Genomic DNA, 24166 nt, shown 5'->3' with positions numbered 1-24166 from the left:
GAAATACTGGGGAATCTATTACATTCTTCTTGCCATGCCTATCATTCTAATATCACTAGTGATCACTCTCTCACCAGTTCCACCAATTTTTCTATTTTCATTCTTGACCTTGAGTGATATTAGATATTGTTTATGTGATCTCTTAACTCCCATCCCCTGATATGTTGCTATTTCATATAAGGTCAAAAGCAAAAACAGTCTACTTAGGATTGTCCTCTATAAGAAGGAATGAAGACTCCTTGAAAAAGAATCTTTATTTTCCCAGGAGTCTTTTAGGGCTGATATATGGTCAGCTCTGCATTTACTAGGAATACGACACTTAACAGCCCCAGGGCAGGCGTCTAAAGGGTCTCGCAATCTGCCCCGACTCACAAATAAGAGGCTTTCTCTGAGCGTGTGTAGAAGCCAAGCCTATAACCTATGAGTGCAAAAGTCACAAAAATCAATGAAGGGACTGGTACAGTTTATTCCTAGAGCATAAAAAAGACATATTTAGTCATGAGCTATGGGCGTTACCTTAATTTTTAAACATTGGCCCAGAAAATAACCCAAGTCCTTTTTTTTTCATTCTTTAACAAAAACAACAGGTAGAATAAATAATTTGCTAGAAAAAAATTAAATGCTACTGTGTGCATTTATATAAATTATGAAGATTTCTGGGTTCTCTAAACTAACTTTGACATATCATAATGACAGCATTTGTTTTCTGAGACTCTACTGTCAGCTGTGACATTACCAAAAAAAAAAAAAAATCATTCTATAAATGAAAAACCACTTCCTTCAACCCTGCTACAAAATGAAACTGATAGACTCAAAATTTGCCTGTGAGACAGAAGGGCTATAGCTATATGCCAATGATAAGAATAGACACTCTGCTTTCTTCTTCCAAACTCTATCTACAAATAGCAGTATGTGTGTGTACATGGAGAAAGAAAGAGGAAATATGAACAGATGTAGGAATATTTACAGAGAGGGAATGTCATTTTTAGTACTGAATTGCTGTAAATGAGGAAGGGAAGTAATAGAATCATGGAGTGATGACTACTAGCTCCTGAGAAATGGTTCTCTTCTCTGTTCAAAGCTTCTTGGCTTTTAGCCAGATGGAGGTTTTTTTTTATTATTATTAAATAAATTTTGACTCCTATGATCAGTCTGGATTAGGCTGGTTTTTAATAAAAGACACTCTAAACACAGAGTTAGAAGGAGTTTGATGGAATTTTTCACTCGGAGCACATATTATTATACCTGCTTGTGTTTGAAGACAACAAGGTACCTGCTGAATTTCCTGAAACAGAACTAGATGGGGGATGGCTAAGGAGCCAGCAGGTGAACAGTTGGTTAGCTTGAATTTGAGGATGCAGACAGGGAACTCACTCTGTGAAGTTAAATTAATTTGTAACTCTTATGCCTGGGAAGAAATCAAAGAGAATATCCCACTGTAGCCTGCAGTGTCCTTTCATTTCCAATTGGAAAAAAAGTGTTTGATATTCCATTGAGGCAGGCATTTAATAAAGAAAACCAGAGTATACAACAAGAAAAAAAATATTTTGCATTCAGAAAGCATAAAAATTAAAAGCAAGTATTGGTTATTTTGAGGAATATAGTTATTAAGCTGTGAAAACTGGTATTTTTTTTTCTTGCTGACACAGATGCCAACAGTTCATAATTAAATTTCTGCCTGCCTCAGTTATTCTTTAGATTTAGCCATGTAAGTTTAGTGTTACCCAGGAAAATGGCCCCATGAAAAGAAAGTCATTGTCATCACAGGGTGAGCATGCATTCTGCTATGCATAGGATTAGTTCAGGCACATCTAACGTCCTAAAATAATGATAAAGAGATTTACTTTCCACTCTAAAATGTACCCATCCAGGGCAGCCCGGGGGGCCTCAGTGGTTTAGCGCCTGCCTTCGGCCCAGGGCGTGATCCTGGAGACCCGGAATTGAGTCCCACATCAGGCTCCCTGCGTGGAGCCTGCTTCTCCCTCTGCCTGTGTCTCTGCTTCTCTCTCTCTCTCTCTCTCTCATGAATAAATAAATAAAATCTTTAAAAAAAATTCGTACCCCTCCAATGTTGGATAATATATGTAGTGAGTCTGATTACCTATAATGAGGTAAGACAAAATCATGTGGCCTTGACATATTTGGGGAAATCTGGGAATGCAAAGTCAATTTTAGCTTCCAACTAGCCTCACAGACTCAGGTAATTTGGCCACTGTAACATCTAATAGAAATATTTTTATTGAAATGCCCTAGAATGGAAAGCACTTTCTCTACTTTCACCAGCGTGCCTTCTCTATGACTCTGGCTAGTGGGCTCTGAAGACAGTTGAGTTCTTATTTCTAAACATGTGAAGTGTAGGTAAATGTGTCAGGTTATATGATCCAAGATGCTTCTTGACTTTTAATAATCTTTTACTGAAAGACAGTGACTGGGAATACTGAAGTTTTTCAATCCCTTCACAAATGAAAGTCGTAGTAATAATAGTAATAATAATAATAATAATAATAATAATAATAATAAAATAGCAATAAGAAGAATAAAGAGGAAGAATGACATTTACCTTTTTTTAATTTTTTTTTTTTTAAGTAGGCTCTGTGCCCAGCATGGAGTCAAAGCAGGGCTTGAACTCATGATCCTGAGATCAAGACCTGAGCTGAGACCAAGAGTCAGACACTTAATCGACTAAGCCCCCCAGACCTCTCCTACTTTATCAATTTCTACTTCGAGGATGCAGAACTATTCCCATTTGAAAGGAAATAGGCTTCTTGAATGTCTCAGAATATAGGCTAATTTGTTGACACTGTCTACATCACTTCTGAAAGTATGGTCTAGAGACTCAGTGTTTCTCAAGATGCTTTTATGTGATCTGCAGACTCAAGCCTATTTTAATGATAATACAATATTTTTGGTATTGTTTCACCATGTTGACTAAGAATATCTTTCATGAAACAATGAAAATTATCAACTTTATTAATTCTTAATCGTTAAGTTCATAATTTTTTTAATATTCTGAATATCAAAAGAGAAAACACTTAGGAAAGATGTCTAAATACATTATTTTTTAAATTTTTGTGATCATTTGAGTTTCAAGCTGAATTAGCTACTTTTTTATATGGAATACCATTTTTACTTGAAAGGGCAATCAACAGAAAAACTGTAGCTATTCAGACTTGGGTACTACTAGTTAGACGTTTCTCAAAAATGAACAAAGTGAGCCAGTCAGTTTAAGGAAAATAGTATCTGCTGCCAAGGATGAAATTCAAGCTTTTAAGTTAAAATTAGAAATTTGGAAAACTTGTAACTGCCACTAGGAACTTGACAACATCACAACATTAAAAGGCCTTTCTGATGGGATTGATGGTGATACTAACAAATGGGATTTTTTAATAACTGTATAATGACATGTGTCAACGTTGGGAAGATCTGTCTAATTCTCTGTGCCATCCCAAATGACCACAGATTGTTGTGACAGCATCACACATGGGTAACAGATCTATTCAAAACGTAAGATAAGACCAACAGATTTTTATATCACAGTGTGAAATTTCATCAATATGAGGTCAGATTCTACATTACAACTAACTTTTAAGAAACTACTTATTGGCATGGTGTTAAAAGATAAAGTCTACAATTATTTGAAAAGGCTATTAAAATACACCTTCTTTTTCCAGCTACATATCTAACATCAGATTATTTTCACATAATTCAACCAAATTAACATATCAGAACAAAGTTAATACAGAAAGTAACACAACAGTCTAGTTATTCTCTATTAAATCATTTGTTAAAAATTTTATAAAACTGGATGGCTCAGTGGTTGAGCATCTGCCTCAGGCTCAGGGCGTGATCCAGGGTCCTGGGATCGAGTCCCACATCGGGATCCCTGCAGGGAACCTGCTTCTCCCTCTGCCTGTGTCTCTGCCTCTCTGTGTCTCTCATGAATAAATAAATTAAAAATCTTTAAAAATTTTTTCACAAAACTTAAGGTGCCTACCTGGCTCAGTCAGTAGAACATACAACTCTTGATCTTGGGGTTGTGAATTTGAGCCCCACGCTGGGTATAGAAATTGCTTAAAAATAAAATCTTTAAAAAAATGTACAAAGAAGTGAAGTAATACCCCTTTTCTTACTAATATTTTTGTTTTGAAAAATATAGTTTTAAAAATATATATATTATGGTAAGTTGTGAATAAATAATCAATAGATATCTTAAAAAGTCTTTCAATTTTGACTTTTAATATGGTAAATATTTATAGCTGTAACCTATATAAACAAAAGTTCTTTGGGGTCCTCAATAATTTTTAAGAGTACAGTGGTTCCTAAAACCAAACAGTTGGGAGATTCACTGTCTCATCATTATCCATTCTCCGAATGATTGTAAGTCAGTCCTCTCCAACTCAGATAAAAGATCAAGCTAAATAGGCCAAATTATCCATTTAAAAAGTTAGAAAGGGAGGAAGGAAAGGAAGGCAGGCAGGCAAGTAGGAAGAAAGGAAAGCATAAACAAAGGCAGGACATTGCCATAGGGTGTTTTTGCACTTTAAATGCAATCTTTGTAGAGGCACCTGGGTGGCTCAGTGGTTGAGCATCTGCCTTTAGCTCAGGTCCTGACCCGGGGTCCTGGGATCGAGTCCCACATTGGGCTTCCTTGCATGGAGCCTGCTTCTCCCTCTGCCTGTGTCTCTGCCTTTCTCTCTCTGTATCTGTCATGAATAAATAAATAAAATCTTTAAAAAAAAAAAAGAAAAAAACAATCTGTCTGTGTCAGAGATCAGTATACCTGTAATGACTCTTTCCCCTCTAGTTACTACCCTCTTGCTCTCTGAGGAGGATTAGTTCTTTTACCACCAGGATGACAATGAGATCAAGTCAGATGGAGAATCATGTCAATATTCCCCATTCCCCAACAGGAAGAAGCTAAACTAGGTTTTAGTCTAAGCAAATCAGACTGCTAATAACCAATTAAGAAAAGTCATTGCATAATTTTTTGCATTCATTTCCATGACCATCATATTAAAGAGATCTGCTTTTCTTTAGTCCTTTTTTTTTAAAGATTTTATTTATTTATTCATGGGGGGGTGTAGAGACACAGGCAGAGGGAGAAGTAGGCTCCATGCAGGGACCCCGATGTGGGACTCGATCCCGGGTCTCCAGGATCACGCCCTGGGCCAAAAGTGGCACTAATCCGCTGAGCCACCCGGGCTGCCTTTCTTTAGTCTTTAATGAAAAAAATTGACAGAAAAAAATCCATTTTTCTTGGTGTGAATTTAAAGCTATTGCCAAATATATTTTCTCGAGCCTACCCTTGCATTTTCTTCTCATTTTTATTTTAAAACGTATAGCACATATATAAAAGCATATGGAACGTATATGCAGTTTAAAACATAAAAATGGGGATCCCTGGGTGGCGCAGCGGTTTGGCGCCTGCCTTTGGCCCAGGGCGTGATCCTGGAGACCCGGGATCGAATCCCACGTCGGGCTCCCGGTGCATGGAGCCTGCTTCTCCCTCTGCCTGTGTCTCTGCCTCTCTCTCTCTGTGTGTGACTATCATAAAAAAAAAAATAATAAAAAAAAATAAAATAAAATAAAACATAAAAATGAAATGACCATTTGTATACCCATCACCCAGTTTATGAAATAAGAGTATTACAAACTGGTATTCTCATGCCATTTCCTGTGATGAAATCATACTCATTAATTAACTGGAAACATTTGCCATGTTTTATTAATTGAACAATTTCATTTGGATTGGTATAGTCAGTGCCCATATAGCAAGAACAAAATGATTTTTATGAATATTTCCTAATTCCATCATAGACCCATTAAAATCAATTTAGTCAACAAAAGTCATGACCTAAAATTTCGAGTTTACTTTTTCCAGAGCTTTTCCATCTATACAATTTTAGAGCCTAGAGAGAAAACTTTCATCTGCTCTTGAATATATGTCTGTGTTTTATTTATTTATTTTTAAGATTTTATTTATTTATTCATGAGAGACACAGACGGAGAAGCAGAGACACAGGCAGAGGGAGAAGCAGGCCCCATGCGGGGAGCCCAATGTGCGACTGGATCCCAGGACTCTGGGGTCATGCCCTGAGCCGAAGGCAGATGCTCAATGGCTGAGCCACCCAGGTGTCCCTATGTCTGTGTTTTAATCATTAACTTTTATAATTTATTTTGTTCCTTGTATAATGTCATCCACCTTACACTAGAATTTAACATAACTCTATACTCTAAAAATGGTATATATTCTTATAAAAACTTTTGAAAATAGAGAAAAATACAAAGATGTGAATAAGACCCACTCATGATTGTGTCACACAAAAATAACCTTGGCAATTATATCTCCATCTTCTCTATTTTAAAACACAAATCTACTTTCTTGAGACTCCTTTTTAAACACACACACACACACACACACACACACACACACACACACACATTTTAGGCAAGAAAAATAAGGCAAATATATATTGCTACATAACAAAACACTCCAAAATTAGTGACTTGAAATAATTTATTATCTCTTACAATCCTGCAGTGTACCTCAGCAGTTCCTCTCCTGGTTTCACTTTGGCTTCCTTGTGTGTGCTTTGCTGAAGTGGAAGGTTCAAGAGGGCCTTAATCACAAGTCTGTTAATTAGTGCTGGTTTTTGGCTTGAGGGGGCTTAGTTGTCCTCCATGTGCCTTCTTTAAGTAGCTAGACTGAGATGCTTAGTCTCAGAAAGAGTCATGGCGGAAACCATAAGACCTCTTGAGGCCTTGGCTCCGGAGCTCATGCAGTATGACACTTACCATAATCTGCTGGTCAAAGCATAACACCGGGCCAGGCCAGATTTAAATCATAGGGAACTAGACCCTTCATTCTGGATTAGAGGAACTCTAAACAATTTGTGATCATATTAAATCCATCATAACGTTATAGAACATATGAACTAGGGATCCCTGGGTGGCGCAGCGGTTTGGCGCCTGCCTTTGGCCCAGGGTGTGATCCTGGAGACTCGGGATCGAATCCCACATCGGGCTCCCGGTGCTTGGAGCCTGCTTCTCCCTCTGCCTGTGTCTCTGCCTCTCTCTCTCTCCGTGTGACTATCATGAATAAATAAATTAAAAAAAAAAAAAAAGAACATATGAACTATGTACTATTAAAAAAAATTTCTATGAGCTTTTTTGGGAATCTGCATAATCTTAGAATTTATTAGGGTATATATTTATAGAGAATTATCTTTGGAGAAATAAGACCAAATTTATCTGTCAATAGCTGACATTTTTATACCTCTCATTAGGTCACAAACACTAATGCCCACAATGAAGCTACAAAGATAATAAACATAACTGAAATGGGCCAGGCAGATTGAAGTCATCTAGAATATCTATCCTTTGTCTGAAAAAGTAATAGCAGATGGTTATTCTGTGGCAATATGAGCCCAGTGATGCCTGAACTACTGATATCTTAAAATAAAGACAAAATCCCAGTAAGTTAAAGTTCTTTTGTGTATCTTAATAAATTGATTTAAAAGCTTTTATAGAAAGGCAGGAGACCTAAAATAGTGAGGACAATACTGAAAAAGAAAGTTGGAGATGTACACTGGCTGACCTCAGGACTCATTATAAAGCTACAATAGTCAAGATGGTAATATTGGCAAAATAATAGGCAAACAGATCAATGGAACAAAATAGGGTACCCCGAAATAGACCCACACAAAGTCAAGTGATCTGCCACAAAGGAATAAAATCAAGCCAGTGGAGAAAAGATAATCTTTTCAACAAATAGTACTGGAACAATTGGATATTTCATATACCAAAAACCAAATTGAAAGAAAATTAAACAAAACAACCAAACACCTTGAGAAGCAGACCTTATACCTTTTTGTAAAAAAAAAATCTCAAAATGGATCACAGACCTAAATGTAAAACATAAAACTATAAAAACTTCTGGAAGATAACAGAGGAGCAAATCTAGGTGATACTAGGTTTGACAATGAATTTTTAGACCACAAGCAATTTTTCCTTCATGAAAGGAAAAATTGGTAAACTGTGACATTATTAATTTCTGCTCTGCAAAGACAATGTTAAAAGAAAGTAGAAACGAGCCACAGACAAAAAAGTATTTGCAAAACACACATCTGATAAATAACTTGTATTGAAAATATACAAGCATTGGAAACTCAATGATAAGAAAATAAACAAATCAATTGAAAAAAATAAGCAAATATCTGAATAGACACCCTATTAAAAAGGACCTAACTGGTGGAAACCAAGCATATGAAATATGCTTAACATTATATTTCATCATCGGATTGCAGTGAGAGCAATTATAACCCTAGATACCTATTGAAATGGCTAAAATCCAAAAAAAAAAAAAAAAAAAAAAACAGTCATACCAAATGCTTATGAGGATAAGTAGCAACAGGACATCCATTGCTAGTGGGAATACAAAATTACAGAGACACTTTGAAAGATAGTTTGGGAGTTTCTTACAAAGGTAAACATAGTTTTACTATACAATATAGCAATCAATTTTCAAGGTATTTACCCAATTGAGTTGGAAATTTATGACCAGACAAAAATCTACACGTGGACATTTGTTTATAGCAGATTTGTTCATAATTACCAAGCAATCAAGGTATCCCACAATAGGAGAATGGATAAACAAACTGCAGTGTATCTATATAACGGAATACTATCCAGCTAGAAGAGCAAATGGACAATGGAACCCCCCAAAGACATAGAGGACCCTAAATGCATATTCCAAGTTAAATAAATCAATGTGAGAAGACTATATACTGTATAATTCCAACTATAGGATAGTCTATAGGAATATCCTGTATATTCAACTATAGGAAAAGGTACAACTATAGAAATAGTAGAGAAACTGTTAATTTCCTAGGCTTTGAGTTAGGCTTGATGGGGGAGTGATGAATAGGTAAACGTTAGGGAGTTTTAAGCTTGGTCAAACTATATGATACTGTAATGCTGAAGACATGATGTTATGTATTTTTAAAACCCATGCAACTGTACAACACAAAGAGTGATCCTAATGTATACTATTGACTTTAATTTATAATAATGTGTCAATATCACTTAATTAATTATGACAAACGTATCATCCTCATGTAAATTGTTAGTCATAGGAGAAACAATGTCAAGGGAATGAGGAAAATCCCTACTATTCAATTTTTAGTAAATTAAAAAAAAATTGTGTTAAGTGGGTTAGTTTCCTGATAAAAGAAAATATAGTTGAGTTGAATTATTGGCTCTTTTATGGATAAAGAAGTGGTATTGCACAGAGGCCAAAGGTGAATCTTCTTTAGGTCATAAGGTAAAATTTGTAGATCTCGATACTGAGGAAGCTATTAAAATATAGTGTGTGTGTCTCTGTGTGTGCGTGTGGAAAATAGTATAGTATATAGTATTATATAATATATGTAGTTGAAACATTTCTGATGAGGAACATGTGGGAGAAGTAGAGCATTTAAATATATAAGACTCCATTGTGAAGATAGCTATTTATAAATGTACATTTTGGGAACTGTCCATTTCAGGAAATTTATTGTTAAGCAGCATGATCCTTCAAAATATTCTCATTTGATTTGAAAAGCCGCTTTCACAAAAGGAAATGACACACACCATCAGCAGTTTTTTAAAAGTTTTGAGACATTTTTTCTACAATATTGGTTTAATAAGGATTAACACATTTCAAAAACTCTTTCAATATTTTCATTGTGAACAGTGTTTATATTTGTTACTGTAACAACCAGAAACAGATGTGAAAAGACTGAGAAAGTGTGAATTTGTCTTTCTGCACACAGAGTACTTAAAGGACAATTACCACTCCAACCATTAACTGGAGAATTGGTATTATTTTATTTATTTATTTATTTATTTATTTATTTATTTATTTATGTATTATTTTATTAATTTGCGCTCAAGCTGTGGAGTTGGGTCAGGCCAAGGAGGACTAACAACAGTGTTAAAATGTGTCCCAGATCTCCTCCTACCTCACCTCCTCTCTGTTCCTCTATGCCTCACGCTATGACACAATTGGACCTAATATCCCTTGGCAATTCACCATCCACACCAATCCTAATTTTTAAGATTTCATGGCCTCATTTTCTCTACTTTAAGGTGGTACTTTGAGTTTAAAAAATGCCAGATTACATGTTAATTCCATTTAATGCATTAAGCTGAAAAAAGCCTAAATTAAACCTCCATAGAGGGATGTGGATTTTCATAGGGATGTGGAACTATCACATTTTACCTTAAATGAACTTTGAATGATGGAAGTTTAGTCAACAGGCAGGTCAGAGGATATCACCATGGCTGGGAGAACTTCCTCCAAGCTCACTTAACCATAGACTACTGTAGAGGTGTCTCAGCTTTCGGAGTGGAATACATGTGAAAGGTGGAAGAGAAGCTCTTAATTCACACAGAGTTTTCTCTTGGCTGTGTTGAACCAGGATTTTGTAAATTTTTTTGCTATTCCACCTAATAATGTTTTAGCAACTTTGGAACAAATGAGTTCTAATGAGTCTTTAGGTTGAAAGACACCGTTTTATTAGCCTGATAGTAAAAATGAATAATGTTGGGGCCTGGATGGCTCAGTTGGGTAATAGTCCAACTCTTGATTTTGGCTCAGGTCATGATCTCAGAGTCATGAGATGGAGCCCTGCATTGAGCTCTGGACTGAGCTTGGAGCCTGCTTGGGATTTTCTCTTCCTCCTCCTCCTCCCAGCCCCCCGTCCTGGTCTGTTCACTCACTCTCTCTTTTTTTCTGTAGTAAATAAATAAGTAAACAAATAATAAACAAATAAGTAAAATGAATAATGTTGGTTATACAGAACTAGAAAATGCATTGGGTGAGGTAGGAGGATACAAGAGCTCTTCATTTACACAGAGTCTCAACTCTAGGGACAAACTCTTTGGAATGTTGTTAGAAATTAAAAATAGGGGATGCCTGGGTGGCTCAGAGGTTGAGGGTCTGCCTTTAACTCAGGGCGTGAACCTGGAGACCTGGGATCGAGTCCCACATCAGGGTCCCAGGGGGGAGCCTGCCTCTCCTTCTGTCTATGTCTCTGTCTCTCTCTTTCTGTGTCTTTCATGAATAAATAAATAAATAATCTTAAAAAAAATAGAAATGAAAAATAAAGAGAAGGCTTAGAAACAGCCAAACTTATTGTTATACAAAACAAAATTTAATGTCAGTTCAATTTTGAAGACAATAGATTTTTTTTTTCAGTACCTTCTACAGCCTAACTTCTCAAAACTTATATGTTTTTTAACACAATTCTAACAGCCACAGAAGCAATAGACAAAGCAGAAGGAAGTGAAATAGGTAGTAGTGGAAGACAAATTAAAAACGTTAAAAAGTTACTGGTGATAATGTTTAGAAAAATTACTGATAATATTTTCTTGTTCTTTAATGAGAAGTCAACAAGTCCTACAGCCAAAATGAATGACTTATCACCCCAAGCTTCCATCTATTGCTTTGTATCATGATGTCAACAACAGCTAAGAATATTTTATCATAATCCTAGAAACTTGGGATGGAGAAACCTTTTAACAGTCTATAAGTTTCACTGGTAACTTTCCATTTTCTTTCCTTACCTCCTCTCTATCAGAGTGTCTTACTAGGAAAAAAAAAAAAAAAAAAGGTTCAACCTACACCATTTATATTTTCATAAAAGATGTGATTCTGTGTTTTCTCTTTACAGACCCAGGACTGCATAGGCAGCTATATTTTCTGCAAAGACCATCCAATGTAGTAGCCATTGAAGGAAAAGATGCCATCCTGGAGTGTTGTGTTTCTGGCTATCCTCCCCCGAGTTTTACCTGGTTACGAGGAGAGGAAGTCATCCAACTCAGGTATCACAAATTGAAGACTTTTGTGAAGTATATGTCACTCTTTCTCTAATTTGATACGGGTATCTAGTAATACTAGAGTTTTTGATGATAATTGATTTCCCCCTACATTCTTTGACATTATGCAATATATGAAAGACATTTACCCAATGGGATTAAAAGATGGGAAACAGACTCAAAATCTATGAGACCAATTCGGAAAAAAAATTGAGAAAGCCAGTGTTGCTGTTGAAAAAGCCCTATCCAAAAAATATTCATCAAAAATACATTGGAGGATCTCATCCTAAGGAAGTGGTATAGACAGTGAAATATTTATTAAGAAATTAAAATTTTCTGATTTGAAATATATAGCTTGTCATTATAGGGTCTGTGCAATTTTTTTTCAGTCCCAATTATATCTTTCACATTCCAGATGTAACAAATATTTGAGATAGGACAAAAGGAGAGCATGGCTAGCTTTGAATTATTAGGCATTTGTTTTAAGACATAGTAAGAAAGTAAACTCTTAATAGAATGGAACACTTAGTCTGAAACATTTTGATTAAATGGATTTCACTTAAGAAATTAATTTCATTGATTTGGAGGTCTCCCTTTCAACACGTTTATTTTCTATTACGAGATAGGTTCACAGACAATAACTTAAATCTTTAAATTTCATTTGCCATCTGTATTTATATAAGAACACTCTATGGTGTAGTGTCACAGTGCTTCTGAGAATACTGAAGCACGTGAGAAAGCTGGTTGCAGCACTAACATGCCAAAACGTGTTCTCTGAATGCAACCAGACGTTGTCGGTATAGTATGAAATGTGGCTTTGTACAAAGGTCACTAGATCAGAAGTCAGGACGCAAGACATTGACTCTCACTGTGGGGAATCACTTCTCTGAACCTCATGGTCCTCAAATCCAAAATGAGAGAATTGCACCAGATTATCTGTAAATTTCTTTTCAGTATTAAGCTTGGTTCCAAGTTTAATCTATTTAATTTCTTTGATCACTGCCCATAATCTTCCAGTGGGAGTGGTTTACCTCAAATGAATTTTTGATCAATAAATGTTGTGTTATCAAGGCCTCATAAAATAGTTTCTAATTCTAATGCTATCATTTGATCTTCCGTAGAGTTTATTTGAACCTCTAAGTACCTTGCCTGGTATATAAATATGTATTTGTACATTTATCTACTCTCTAATTTTATATGTCTGTGCCTCACAGGTCCAAAAAGTATTCCTTATTGGGTGGAAGCAACTTGCTTATCTCCAATGTGACGGATGATGATAGTGGAACTTACACCTGTGTTGTTACATATAAAAATGAGAATATTAGTGCCTCTGCAGAGCTCACGGTCTTGGGTAAGTCAATGGCATGAGATTAATTTACACTGTCCTTTTTCCAAAATACATCACCATGACACTCTAAAGGCTTATCCCTGAATTGCTTCCTGTGTTTATTAGTATGAAGTTGCAAACTCCCAATATTCCATACATGTCCTTGCTCTTCTTTGATTCATTGTGTAGGGGTTAAATGCAGTGTTTGAATACTTGCTTGTTGACTAAACTTCAGACGCATCACTCTTAAGGCTAATTATTCCAGTGATACAACTGAAACCTATGAAAAATTATTATTTAACAAATGTGTTAAACAGCCAATGAATTAAATAACAAATGAGAGATTCCCAAATATTTTATCTGGGGAAAATAAATGAAGGAATAAATGAGAGAAATTGCATAAAGGGTATACACTTGAATGGAAAAGTCAGGTATCATTTGAGATGACAGATAGGGTTCCTGACACTAAGTTCAAATGTCTTGGTGAGATTGTTTTCTTAATATGGAAATGCTGTATATGCTATGTTGAAGGTGAACCATTATAATCGAATACATCTAAGGAAAACTTGTGTAGAAAGAATCTAATTTTAAAAATTTAAGGGGCTTGGATGGTACATATTATTCAGAAAGGCAGGGTCACTGTGCATCATTGCAAGTTCATAATTGTTGTATGTGGGAGGTACACATCATTTATCTTTTACTCCAGATATTTTTTTTCAGTCAGTTTCATTTGAATCATGTCATTTGGAGAAGGTGCTTTACCATTTGAATTGCTTTTTCCTATAACAGCAACTACAACAAAAAATGTTTCCCGGTCTTAGGATTTTTCCTTCTGGAATATATATATATATTTTTTTACCTTGTAAAGAGTACAGGAAAAATCATAGTCTCTTTAAAAGTTATTCTACAGAAATGAAGAGGTATGGTACGCTGATTATATCTGTTAACCTCTACCATAATATTACTATGCTGTCCATTTTACTTTTTGGTTTTCAAGTTTATTCAGAAAATGCTTTAATCTTCAGATAGGGCAATAATATATGTAAGGGATGAGACAATGGAGTTGTTTGTTCTTTGATCAAACCATAAATATTAAGCTTAGAATAGGCAAAGGACTTTAATTTTTTTTTTTTTTTTTTTTGGTTTTAGAGGTAGAATTATTCTAGCTAAAATAGCTTGTCTTTAAAATGGCAGCAATTTAGTATAATCATTTTATATGGAAGTTGTTAGTGAAACAAAGAACTTTTACATTTGTTGTACCAAAGTACAGCAACACAGATTAGCTATACAGAAATCATGTTGTATTGTATAGTACTGATCATAAGGTAAATGCAGTTATAGAATTACCTGGAATTTTTAGCGATCATAAGTAAACTTCTAATCGCTAATATATGAGGTCAAACTTCATATCAAATTAATTCATAATATTTGGACACATGATGCTTCATTGATATCTAAGCCAATTGTATATAAATTATGATTTCTGAGAATAAAGAACAGCGAAGAAATATAGGTACATGCATACATATATGCACACACTGATTCGTAGCATCTTCTGTGTGTTCCCGTGCACATCAGTATGTTCTCCAGTTCTTTATTGTTGAGCATTGCCTTGTTTCCAAGTTCTGTTAAACACACACACACACACACACAACAATAGCACTGAAATGATTATTCTGTATATTTGCTATTTATTTGCTTATATGCTAAGGAAAAGTGTCACAGAAGTGTTCATACTCACACCAGCAGTGCAAGAATTGCCTATCTCCAAAAGAACACATTTCTCTCAGATTCCTCGGGTGGCTCAGTGGGTTACACGTCTGCCTTCGGCTCAGGTCATGATCCCAGAGTCTTGGGATCCAGCCCTGCCTTGGGCTCCCTGCTCAGTGGGGAGCCTGCGGCTCTCTCCGTCTCTCTCTCTCTCTCTCTCTCTCGGCCTCTCTGCTCTGCTTGTTCTCTACCTTTATCTCTCTATAATAAATGAATTTAAAAAAGAATACATTCCTACCAATATTTGCCTGCCTAACAATTTTATAAAATGGAATCTCTTTGTTCTAATTTGCATCCTTATTAAATTTGGGTTTCTTTTTCATGGTTTTACTGGACATTTGCATGTACTAGTTTGTGAGTTAGCCATCAATCTTTTTGACCTTTATACATTTATTAAAATATCCATCTTTATTTTATTGATTTGCAGGAACTCTTAATGTAGGAAGAATAGTAACTATACTGTGTAGGCTCTGTCTGTATGCATTTTGATGTTTCTGTTTTTCATTTTTATTTTACATTTTCTATAAGGTGTCAAGTATTTTTCTTTATGGATGCTGGCTTTGTTGCTGTTAGACTCACATTTTTATTCTAAACGCATCATTCTATTTCCAAAAATCTCATTGCAGATTACATGTTCAATGTGTAAATTAGAAGCAATATTAATTTAAAAAACTAAGTAGAGTTTTGGGTCTTCTTTTAAAAAATTCTCTTGGTAACTGGGTATACATTTTAAAGATCTTCCACAGACCTAGTATGATCTATAACTATTATAGAAGGTATATGATTTAATTCAGGAAATGATCATAATACTGTTTTAACTATTCTACTCAGGATTTAAAATGAATGTTGATATAATAAAATCTTTTTTTTTTTTTAAGATTTTATTTATTTATTCATGAGAGACACACAGAGAGAGGCAGAGACACAGGCAGAGGGAGAAGCAGGCCCCATGCAGGGAGCCCGATGTGGGACTCAATCCCGGGACTCCAGGATCATACCCTGGGCTGGAGGCAGGGGCTAACCCCCTGAGCCACCCAGGGATTCCCCTGATATATTAAAATCTTTGATACAGTATTTGGCTATTCTGTTATAGAGCTGAGCTCAACTTGCAGGGCTGAGTTTATATGGAAAATATAATTTATTACTTTTTTTAAGTAAAAGATGCAAAGAGCTTCATTAGCAGTGTTATTCAAATAGGTTTCATTAGCTTTAAGAATTTTACCATAGTGTAAATTCTTCATAAGATAAAAATCCCACAAGAAATCCCAAGTTGTGGGAACCCTGGGTGGCGCAGCGGTTTGGCGCCTGCCTTTGGCCCAGGGCGCGATCCTGGAGACCTGGGATCGAATCCCACGTCGGGCTCCCGGTGCATGGAGCCTGCTTCTCCCTCTGCCTGTGTCTCTGCCTCTCTCTCTCTCTCTGTCTCTCTGTTACTATCATAAATAAATAAAAATTAAAAAAAAAAAAAAAAGAAATCCCAAGTTGTGTTTACAAGCTTTAATCATGCATTTTATCAGACTTTTGTTTTGCCTTTCAAGTCAATGGTCCTTTTTTGTACTTGAACTGGCTTTGAATGTGAACCTGCATGAACTAATAGACTTTTCAAGTATGATATCATTTTATATACAACAAGAGAAATTATGTGGTCTTCCTCAAGAGTTTCTGAGTTAATAAACATTAAATATCGTTTAAAACATTTACACTATAAAATGAATTTTAAAAGTTCCATAATAACTAAACTTCTTGGGGAAATCTGTAATAGACAAGATTAAGGACAACTTGTCTAAGGTATGTGAAATTTAAATTAGTAATAGATATGTTCTTAATAATAGCCATTTATGTTAATGTTTCTGATCTATTAGAATATTCAATAATACAGTACTGGTGGATGTATTTTGAGTACATGTATTGCACTAGGTTCTGAGAAAGCTACAAAAAGTTTGAAGTCTGGCTTCAATGGGCTTGTAGTGTAATTACAAATTCAAAAATCAATTGCCCTAATCAATTTAGAGTAAGTTCCTTTATTCCCCCCTCCATTTTGCATGTTAACGTGGACTCTGTGAAGATATGAAGGGCTGATAGTCTCTCTCTCATAAAAGACAGAACCTAAAGAAGTGGTGGCAGGAGAAGTGCTGAAAAGGAGGTTGCAGAGGGAGGTTTTCTGAATACTGTTGCCAGCTTATATGCTGTCTAAATCACCAGTGCCATGGTTATTTTTTTGAACTCTGCTTTTTAAAAAAGAAGTAAAGAATGGTATTCTATCCATTATTACTTTCCAAATAACCAGCTTTTTGGCACAAGAATTATAATCACCCTAATAAACATCCAAGAGATTTGCTACTGCCTTAGGTCTAGATTGATCTGATGTTTGAATCAATGCAGAAATGCATACTTTATTTTATTTTCTTTTAATTTTTAAAGATTTTATTTATTTATTCATGAGAGACACAGAAAGAGAAGTAGAGACACAGGCAGAGGGAGAAGCAGGCTCCCCGGGGGGAGCCCATGCAGGACTCCATCCCCAGACCAGGGATCACACCCTGAGCTGAAGTCAGACACCCAACCATAGTGCCATCTAGGCATCCCAGAAATGCATACTTTAACAAAATATTTGATAAGCAAGGAATGGGGAAAAGGATATGATCTGATGTGACTGAAGAGTGTGGGGCCAATGAGAGTCTGGTAGGGGACTGGAAAAGTGGTACAGATCCTGAATGGTTTGCTAATGTGGTTAGATTTTTATCTTTTTTAAAAAAATAAATTTATTTTTTATTGGTGTTCAATTTGCCAACATATAGAATAACACCCAGTGCTCATCCCATCAAGTGCCCCCCTCAGTGCCCGTCACCCAGTCACCCCCACCCCCCACCCACCCACCTCCCTTTCTACCACCCCTAGTTCGTTTCCCAGAGTTAGGCATCTCTCATGTTCTGTCTCCCTCTCTGATATTTCCCACTCATTTTCTCTCCTTTCCCCTTTATTGCCTTTCACTATTTTTTATATTCCCCAAATGAATGAGACCATATAATGTTTGTCCTTCTCTGATTGACTTTTTAAGGGCAATGGAAAAACATGGGTTGGTTTTTGGGTTGTGGCTTATAGCTGTTTCATCTTGGCCAGTTATTTAACTCACCAGTCCTCAATCCCTTCACTTGTAAAGAATGATAATTACTTCCTCATAGGGCTTGATGATTGCTTAGGTGTGAAATTTGGGAGAGAAGGCTTCAGAATAGGAGGCATGGCTTTGGGTGCTGTGGGAAGTAAAGAAATATAAGATGTTCTTCTAGAACTCGGCAGAAGCCTAAAGCAGAGTTGTAAAAATTAAGCAAGAATGAAACAACAAAATGCCATAAATATTAAAACATCCTGTGTACCCTCTCCATACCCAGTTTTACTCACCTGTAACATGTACAAAGCAACAACTGGTCCCCACATAATTCTCATGAGTCCTGGAAGAATTATATAATGATGTTCTAATAACACAGAGAAACTAAATTGGTCAGTAATCTCAAGAAAAACAGAAAAATATTAGGTTTGTGGCACAAGGATGGCGTCCAAATTTGTAAAGCATTTTATATTTTTTAAGCTTCCTCCGGTCCCTATAGTCTGCTATCCATCTTTTGGCCCAGCTAGATTGTGAGAAAAACCAGATACCACGTCTTTTCATCTTGGTCACTCAAAGCCTTGGCTTGTTCTCTGGCTCATCTGTGTTTTAAACGTAAAAAATACAGTTGTATGTGCATTGCATATAAATTATCTAGCTTTCTATCAAAATATTTTATAAGCTTTTTATGGAGACTTGTATTTTTGTAGAACATTGTTATGGACCGAATTGTTTTCCCCCAAATTCATATGTTGAAGCCTTAATCATCAATGTGACTCTATTTGGAGATAGGACCTTTAATTAAGGAGGTAATTAAAATTAAATGAAATCCTAAGAATGAGGCCGTAAGCTAATAGGAATGGCGTCTTTTTAAGAAGAAGAAGAGGCATCAGAGCATTTTTCTCTCTCAGCACAAACACATAGAAAATGGAGTATGTGGGGACAGAGAGAAAGGCACCATCTCCAAGCCAAGGAGAGATGTCGCACCAGAAATCAACCCTGCTGCCACCTTTATCTGAAACTTCAGACTCCAGAACTGTGAGAAAATGAGTTGATGGGGTCTAAGCCACTGAATCTGTGGTGATATTTTGTTAGAGCAGCTGGAGCAGATGAGTATTTCCACAGAAAGAGGAACTCTACTGTGTATTATATTGTTGAAAAGATGCTGATTACTTTTATAGAGGCATAAGCCACAACAAAGAAGTATATTACCAACATTTCTTACATATTGTTGGTAATGACAATCTCAAATTTCCAAGAGTGTGAAAAAAAATGTCGTTCTTATAAGTGCAATGAATCAAAAGCCATTTCTCTGTTTATGTACTAGGTTATATGTAGTTCCAAGATCTGAATGTCCCCTTGTTTATTTTTTTCTTTAACATCATCATCTTTTTATTTAGTAATTTATAAGTATAAGGTACTAACATTTTAGAGCCTATAATTTTGAATGATCTATCCCAACTTTAATAATAAATATATCATTAACTGAAGAAAATCTTTTTGTTTTTTTTTAATTCAATTCTTAGATATGCTCTATGAATTCAATTTACTACAACAAGCATGCAGATGTTCTCACTCCATCAACTCTCAGATGTGTCTAGTAATGGAAGGAAATATGATAATTAAAAACCGATATGGTTTTGTGTCCTTTTATTTTTTATATATGCTTTATTTTTTAATTATTTTTTTTTCTGAAACATATTTGATGTGTTGCTACTTTCTGAGCATGTGTAACTGGTCAAGTAGGGAACTGACCCATCCATGTGTTTGGAGAGTAACTGGCACATCCACCTCCATTAAGGTGTTCGGTTGCCTCCTTTATGAATTTGCTATTGGATCACCCGTGTTGGGTTTTTGACTTAGGTTCTTAGCTATAAATGGAAAATAGTTATCATAAAATATGTTAATAAAGATAATATTGGGATCCCTGGGTGGCGCAGCGGTTTGGCGCCTGCCTTTGGCCCAGGGCGCGATCCTGGAGACCCAGGATCGAATCCCACGTCGGGCTCCCGGTGCATGGAGCCTGCTTCTCCCTCTGCCTGCGTCTCTGCCTTCTCTCTCTCTCTCTCTCTGTGACTATCATAAATAAATAAAAAAAAATTTAAAAAAAAATAAAGATAATATTTAACACATCTATTACAATATATACTTCTTTGTTTGAGTGGAGTTCTCCTAAATTTACTACATCGCTGCTTCTCCCCAAGTAGCGGTCCCTAATTTTCATGTCTATCTATAATTGGCCTTTATAAGTAGTAACCTCTTCACCCACACGCATTTAATGGTCATTACCTAAAAGCAATGCCTTAGGTAAGTTTATATTGATTATTTTTCACAGGGTAATTACTAAATGGATCATAATAAAATCAGTTAAGAGTTTTGTTTTTTTGTTTTTTTATGTAGGAATATGATACCAAATATATGATAAAAAATACATAACATAAGACAGAATTAAATTTAAAAAATCAAGGTTGTCTATTTGCTGTTCCTTCCTATAACTGTGGTGATTTTTTATTGTAATTACTTTTTCACCTGAAATCACAGCCCTTGTATGAGTATGCAAAAGTTCTATACCAAATGATGTTTAGGAGATTCTATTGAATGCACATATGTATCAGAAGAAGAAAGGTGGTATGTTCATGCTATTAGAGTAAAATAATTTGGTATGACAATGGCAGTTATACTGTCTGTGCAAATGCTAGTTGAATTTGTGACAGGATTTATTTACTCATTACACAGATATTTATTTAAAGGCCTACTATGTTGATCTTTAGTCTCCTTTCCTCTTTCATTAGAGAAAACAATTTGAACAGTTTTTTTTTAATTTTAATTTTAATTTTTTTTTTGCATTTATCCTTGAGATGGCTATGGATCTGATTTTGTCCTCTTCTCTCAGAAAGATGAGGAAGGAAGTAGAGGCTCAAGAGGGAAAAGCAGAGGCTCTGCACTAATTCAGAGCATTAAAAAGGCAATCTAAGGCTATGATTTTAATTAGCCCTAACAGTCTCAGCAAGGTGAATTGACCATCTGTGGTTTAGAAGGAGGAGAACTGCTGACAGTTGTGGAAAGTTGCCCAAAAGGGCGTTCTATGCCAAAGTTGTCCTGAAGTACCAGAGGCACACATTATCCCAGAAGGAGTTTGACTGTTACAGGACTCAAACTAAATTATACAGGAGTGTTTTAATTAAAGTTAGCAAGAGCTAGCATCCGTTGTGCTTGCTAATTTCGAAAGGCCAAGGAGAAAAGCACATTTCTTCCTATGCTTTCTAAGGACTTTTATTGCTGACTTATTATTTAATATATCTAGATATAATCATTTTAGTGATTGTTTTACATAGTAGGGTGTGGACTTATCTTTAATATGACCTAGTATATTTGAGCACGAAACCACCAGAGCATACTTGTATTCATACTCCTGAAATTTGGACCATAAGACCGAGGCTCCTTCCACCACTGTGGCAGTGTGCCTAAGGGCAAAAATCACCCACTTGAAAACATGTCTTTAAATGGCAGATTCTATTCAAGTAAAGCATTTGGAGTTCTAAATATACATTTGTTGATTTATTTATCACTTATTCAAGCTCTGTGTATTGAAAATGCAATGAGTTTCTTGCCTAATGCTATAAAATAGCTTTGAGATACCATTCACTATAATTCACATACAGGACAACTTCACATTTAAATTGCTACAATTGACTGGTTTCGGTGCAATCACAGATGTTTGCAAGCATATCTGACCACAATGAATTTTAGAGCACTTGTGCCCTTTAACTATCATTCCCTCATCCTCTTATTCTCTCTGTTCCCTCTACCGTACAACAGCCCTAAGCAACTACCTGTCTACTTTCTGTCTCTGTAGATTTCTCTATTATGGACACTTTGCAAAAATGGAGTCATAAAGTATGTTGTGTTTTGTGACTGGTTTCTTTAGCTCAGTATAATGTTTTCAGGGTTCAGTCTTACTATACTTTATATCAGTAGTTCATTTCTTCTTATAGCCAGACCATATTCCATTGTAAAGATATGCCACATTTTATTTATTCATTAGTTGATGGGCATAGGATTGTCTCTACTTTTGTGTATTTTTTTAAAAAAGAGTTTATTTATTTATTCATAAGAGACACAGAGAGAGAGAGGCAGAGACACAGGCAGAGGGAGACGCAGGCTCCATGCGGGGAGCCCGATGTGGGACTCGATCCCGGGTCTCCAGGATCATACCTTGGGCCGAAAGCAGGCGCTAAACCACCGAGCCACCCAGGGATCCCCCTACTTTTGTCTATTGTTAATAATTATGTATAAAAAAATTTTTTATGTATAAAAATTTATGCACAAGGTTTTGTGTGGACCTATGTTTTCAGTTATATTGAGTATATACCTAGGAGTGGAACCACTGAATCATATGGTAACTCTATGTTCGATTATTTGAGGAATTAACAGATGTTGTCCAGAGAGACTATACCATTTTACATTCCTACCAGCAATGCTTATTTCTGTTTCTTTATATCGTCATCAATATTTGTTATTAGGTAACTTTTTTTTTTTTTAATTCTAACTAGCCTCGTGGGTATGAAGTGGTATCTCATTGTGGGCCTGATTTGCATTTCCCTAATGACTAATGATGCTGAGATTCTTTTCATGGATTTATTCACCATTTGTATATCTTTCTTAAAGAAATGTCTTTTCAGAGCCTTTGCCCATTTTAAATTGGGTTCTTTGTCTTTTTGTTATTGAGTTGTAATGGCTTTTTATGGGCATATGTGTGTGGGATGAGATATACCACCTTCATAGGAACAAGCTAAGTGGAATGCACACAGAGGAAGTACTGAGGGCAACGTGAGGTCACTGGCTATCCAGGCAAAAACATTTGAGTTCACAACGACTGATCTTTTGTATGTGCTCTGTTGTTGTTTTAAACCAATGCTGTGTCACATATGCACAGTGCTTTTTGATCATTGCATCTGACATTATGTGCACCCATGAGGCAGCCCCTCCTCCTTTCTTGTGCTTCCATAATTTCTTGCTAATTCCTCGATTAACATTTAACATGTTGGTTAGGCAGTTTCTCAAGGGGGAGGGGTTTGTATCTTAGTCATGTGTGTCTTGCATACTAGTTGGCATTAATTAAGCATTTAAGAAATGTGTAGGAAATGTCCGCTTTTTCCTCTCAGAATTGAATTTGGATTTACATCCTGAATGTTGAATTTCAGTATGTGAAAAAAAAGTCTCATTAAGTCCTTTTAGTGACCAAAAAAAAAAAAAAAATATTTGTAAACAATCCTCAGACTCCAAGTGTTCTTTCTCATTTTACCCATATTCTTGTTCAGAAAAGCAGTTGCTATGCAATGGTAATAGGAATTGTGCTACTCTAAATAGCAATAGCAATATTCCTTGCAAAATACATTTTGGGTATAAGTTTGGTGTGAATTAAATGGACAAAGTTAAAGATGCAGGAATTGTACAATCAAGTGAGACATCTAGTAAAGATGAAGGCTAAACATTTTTGTTCGCCCAAGTTGTATGCATTTACGGGTATTCCTAAAGAAAATGAAAAAAAAAAAACAAAACAAGACAAAATGAATAATCATCTGTCAATACCTGCATTTGGAAAGTTCTGGATGAAACAATGTTAAATTAAACAGGTACATACTACGGGACTTCTCAGAATTTCTGCTCATGTTTGGGAAATGCTGTGTGCAATTAGAAAAGGTTCTAAGGTTGAAAACTTTTTTTTCCCTTATATTTGGATACTGAAAGAGAGCTTCAGGTGAAGAATTTCCTGCTATCAGCAGTAAAGCTCTACCACTTTGGCTTATATGTAATAGACACTTACTGTGGACATTCCTATGGAATCTGCTTACCCAATTAAAAGTGGATTTTTACTACAATTACAGGTGTACCTGGTTTTTTGTTTTTTTGTGGGGGTTTTTGTTTTTATTTTGTTTGTTTTGTTTTTTGTTTTTGTTTTGTTGTTGTTGTTGTTTTATTTACTTATGATAGTCACAGAGAGAGAGAGAGGCAGAGACACAGGCAGAGGGAGAAGCAGGCTCCATGCACCAGGAGCCCGATGTGGGATTCGATCCTGGGTCTCCAGGATTGCGCCCTGGGCCAAA

At 35.8% G+C, this 24166-nt stretch overlaps 1 protein-coding gene across 7 annotated transcripts in view; it reads left to right on the top strand.

Moving 5' to 3' along the window:
• Window positions 1–24166, top strand: part of DCC (DCC netrin 1 receptor) — a 1086625-nt gene that overhangs the window by 503145 nt on the left and 559314 nt on the right. For all 7 annotated transcript variants that reach the window (XM_077892657.1, XM_077892647.1, XM_077892640.1 and 4 more), the window contains 2 exons: window positions 11715–11865; window positions 13074–13210. In XM_077892657.1, the coding sequence (XP_077748783.1) occupies window positions 11715–11865; window positions 13074–13210 (288 nt within the window). The remainder of the gene's footprint in view (window positions 1–11714; window positions 11866–13073; window positions 13211–24166) is intronic.

This window comes from Canis aureus, chromosome 1 (assembly GCF_053574225.1).
Source record: "Canis aureus isolate CA01 chromosome 1, VMU_Caureus_v.1.0, whole genome shotgun sequence".
Classification (NCBI taxonomy): Eukaryota; Metazoa; Chordata; class Mammalia; order Carnivora; family Canidae; genus Canis; species Canis aureus.
Note: the sequence above shows the minus strand (reverse complement) of the source record. Positions and strands in the feature narration are given on the sequence as shown.